Source organism: Phoenix dactylifera, chromosome 3 (assembly GCF_051530095.1).
Source record: "Phoenix dactylifera cultivar Ajwa chromosome 3, Ajwa_hap1_PhDact_Kaust_v1.1, whole genome shotgun sequence".
Taxonomy (NCBI): domain Eukaryota; kingdom Viridiplantae; phylum Streptophyta; class Magnoliopsida; order Arecales; family Arecaceae; genus Phoenix; species Phoenix dactylifera.
Genome location: NC_143192.1, coordinates 41604321 through 41608458, shown reverse-complemented (window position 1 = coordinate 41608458; position 4138 = coordinate 41604321). Strand labels below are relative to the sequence as shown.

At 43.7% G+C, this 4138-nt stretch overlaps 1 protein-coding gene across 1 annotated transcript; it reads right to left on the bottom strand.

The window, feature by feature from the left end:
• LOC103717377 (ferric reduction oxidase 2-like) lies at nt 1-3802 on the bottom strand. Its single transcript, XM_089929941.1, has 8 exons — nt 3613-3802; nt 3433-3529; nt 2857-3036; nt 2527-2761; nt 1691-2018; nt 1354-1591; nt 568-1274; nt 1-140 (listed from the first exon to the last, which is right to left on the bottom strand). The coding sequence occupies exons 1-8, from the start codon at nt 3800-3802 to the stop codon at nt 1-3; spliced, it is 2115 nt and encodes a 704-aa protein (XP_089786067.1).
• Nucleotides 3803-4138: the final 336 nt, after the last annotated feature.

Below are 4138 nucleotides of genomic sequence, written 5' to 3'. Positions count from 1 at the left end.
TCACCAGCTAAAGCTAATGGACTCAAAGTGCAAATTCTGAGCAAGACCTGATGAACAGACGGCAGCAACATCCTGACGCAGCACACTCGGGCCACTTGCCATCACTCCGATGTTTGAGCCATCAAGCTCCGAAAGCATCTCTGCAAGCGCAAAACGCAGCAATGTCAACTCCAAGCAATAAAGCCTAGCATGTTCTCTAGTAGCAGGCTTCGTATCTGTGCTATACTATATCGATATGGTATAGTATGGAGTCGATTCAACATACCGAGTATCGGTATATTCTTTATACTCTATATTAGTGCCGTTCGGTACTAATATAGAGCATAATATAGAGCAATGTCAACTCCAAGCAATAAAGCCTAGCATGTTCTCTAGTAGCAGGCTTCATATCTGTGCTATACTATATCGATATGGTACCGTATGGAGTTGATTCAACATACCGAGTATCGGTATATTCTTTATACTCTATATTAGTACTGAAACGGTATATATGGTATGCTCCATACCATCCCGAATCTTGCTTTTAGATTAAATGGTACCAAGGAGCAGCTCAGAAGAGAATCTTACTCTTGAAATTAGGCCTTTCCCCGTAGTGCAACCTGGTGGCTTTGACAATGGACTCCTGAGGAACACTCTCCAGCTCTCGATCTCCATTATGAAAGTACAAGCTAGGTGATGTCCCCGGCATCGATGCATCCGTATTCTGAATTTTCTTTGCCTCCCTAGTGCTGCTTCTCTTGTTCCACAAAACGGCTGCACTAGCTGTGGCAGCTATGCAGGCACATATGAGCAACAAGTTTAGGACGGACCTTGTAGCATAGGAGAAAATACGATTGGTATTATGATCGATTGGATATATGTAGTAACGGGTGACGATGCCAATGAGCACAAGGAAGGCAACAAAAGAAGATGAGATAATTGCACCCAACCAAAGCCATCCGTTGGGCCCAAGAACGGGGGCGATGGGCAGGTCTGAAGAGAGTGGCTTGAAGCAAACTGTTCGGATATGCCTTTGAGCAACAGAAGCAGAAGGTTTCTCTCTTGTGACAAAGGCCTCAATCCGAAGCTGCAGGCGGGAAAGGTCAGAGGCATTGCAAGAGATAGGGAGGAGGAGATCAAGCATAGTGAGATCGGCAGATGTCTTGAAGGCACAAATCAGGTAAACACTCGGTATCGGACTGTCAAGAGCTGTGCTCCGATATATGAGCTCTCTAATTATGGATATAAAGGGAGTAATTCCACTGCCACCACTCACCATTACTAAGGAATCATACCTGCAAACAGAATGCTTTCGCTAGTTATCAGCACCAATTAATATTCTTGTACGAGTGTTCGACAAGTTATTGGGCAGACCTCAGGAAGTTCATTGAAGTAGGACCATATGGGCCATCAACTGAGACACCTAGACGGTCGATGGGCGAAGAGAGTGTCTGGTACAGCTTGTCGGTCCAACTTCCTTCTCTCTTGACGATGACACTTAGTCTATCCGGTTCCAAGTTGCTGTTGGAGATCACGGTGAAAGGGTGCCATTGAAGTGATGAAATACTTGGAACATTTACAAATATTATGCTCAAGGGGTTATAGCTACACCCTACAAGAACAAATGGATGTGAAATCGGCTACGTAACTGTGAATGCAAGTGAAACAATATCCTTGGGAAGAAAAGGTTATTTACTCGCTGGCCATTTACCTGGGCTCTTGGAGAAGTTCAGCTCTACTATTTCAGATGGTAGGAGGCGTGCAGAAACCAACCTGACCTTGCTTCGTGATTGCAAAAATCGCAAGTATCGGTCCACAATGAAGAGGTAGACACCGGGAAGAATATAGCAAAAAAAGGAGATCCCAACGTGAAATAAGTAGAAAATAAGGAAGACGATGTAGAGATGATGAGTGAAGAAGAAGAGCTCGAACTTCCTGCGCCGAATGCGAGGGAAAGATGTCGCCCACATAAGCAGCCCAGCTAGCAGAGCTATTTCTCCTGCCAAATTTGATCCTCCTGTATTGGCCCATTTCAGCATCTGCAAACATAGCTTAGCTTATAGGATTATGATATAAACAATAAAATTGATTAATATAGTTTCTTCCACCAACCAACACAAACACACGAAGAGTTGTTCTTCGATTGTATTTCAATAAAATTTATTCAGCTGAGACTCATAGATCATACGCAACATGATCTTAGCATAGCTGAGTACTAGTCCTGAGGGAGTAGGATGTGCCCTTGTATCTTAACTACTAATTCTCCTTCTAAGCGAATGCAGTTGCCTCTCTTTTTATTCTCGTGTACATCACTGTGACCGACCTCGAACAGCAAAGCAGCAATAACGAGATGACATCAATGATGTAAGAGACAAATTATTGCAACAAACAATATAGTTAAGCTCGACGTCAAATGATTATTATCCTAAGAAGATAACTGTGTCTGGCTACTTATCAATGAGATGTTAGGAAGCTGATCAAAATATTGGTGATGCCTTAGATAGAATTGAAAGGAAAAAACGCATCTAAGAACTCTAGGGCGAGTACCTGAGACAAGTTATTGGTGGCCACCCATAAGACGATAAAACCAACACCGTGGGCTGTGAAGAGAACCATGACAATGTGCCCAAGCCATACGTGGCGCCTTATGCTGGACCCGGATTTTAGGCCAACGAGTGGCAAGAGAGAGGACCGGCGCATTACGGGGAAGAAGAGGAAAGCACAGCAGATTTTCCCAACCAGCCCGAGCCGCAGAGCTACAGTCGCCAGCTTAGCCTGCCACCTACAAAAGGCAACAACATCCTCGATCGATCGGATACAAGAAATACGAACTGAAAGAAAGGAACTGGTACTCCAGTGGAAACAGAGGTCTCTTACGATTCCACGCCCTGAGCCTTGAGTTTGGCAAAGCCGACACTCAAATAGCTGGAGAAGGACCAGATGAGGAGTGCCAGAAACATCAAGCAGAAGGCTAGCTCTGTCGCCGAAACAATTCCCAGAGGCCCCTTCACGAGCACAGGCTTGCTCCATGCTTCCAAGCGACGCCTTAAGCTACCACTGTGACCAATATAGTGGAAAATATTTAACACCATTGGCTATGTCACATCTCACCACCAAAATAAAAGTCGAATTTTGGACTGCCAATACGGCTGCATCCCTCCCGAAGGTCTCAAAAATCTACAGCGCATTAGCCTCTTTATTTTTGTGTGCTTTCTCTTATTTTTTTTATTTATCTTATAGCTAGGAATTCTGGTGGGAGGGGAAACTCTCCCCTCTCCCATTTTCCTTGAAAAAATACAGCCATATCCATCAGGTCGTCCCTACTAAATGGACATATAGGATTTTGATATGTCCTGGAAGTTGGTGTAGCAGAGCTTTTCTAATAGGTGATTCATTAACAAAGTTGGCCTGGGTACATGAAAAAAGGCCAAAGACATATGAAACAACCTGTACCTGTCTGTATTCCCAATTTTCTGCTCCAAGTGAAGGTAAATGCAACCAACAACAGCAATAAAGAGTATGGGGAACGTAAAAATCAACATGCTGCCCCCTGCAGCACCACGGAGACATCAAATACAACCCAAGTTGAAGATTAACACACAAAACAAAACCACAAACATCATGATCCAAAACCTTGTCTTCCAAAGTAAGTAGACCTAGTTTTTGAGAGCAGCTTGGGTCGCCAGGTCTTCCGATAGGTGCTTGTGGGCACCATAACCCACATCATTAGCCATCCCACGAACACCAGACCAAGCAGCAGTTTCAGTGCAATCATCCTCTTCCCTACCTTGGGAGAAGATGACCCTTCCATTGCCTTGGCCATCTCTACCTCCAAATCTTTCCTCTATATGCCGTCTGTGTATATTGTGTGTTCTGAGATCCTAATGTATCTGAGCTCAATTTAAATGGTGAAAAACTGTGATACATGACAAGAGTGTAAAGAGTAATAGGCCAAATTAGGCAACCATGCACCATCCCGCTGCCTTGTACTCTCCATACTTGGAAACCAATTTTCCTAATGATGTTATTACAATATTTAAAAAACATGATCCAATTCAGGGAAAAATCGTAAGAAAAACGGTCCACTTTTAAAACGACTCATACACTGTGTGTTGTTATCTGGATTATTTAACGCTTTGAAAACCGAGAACTAGTGTAA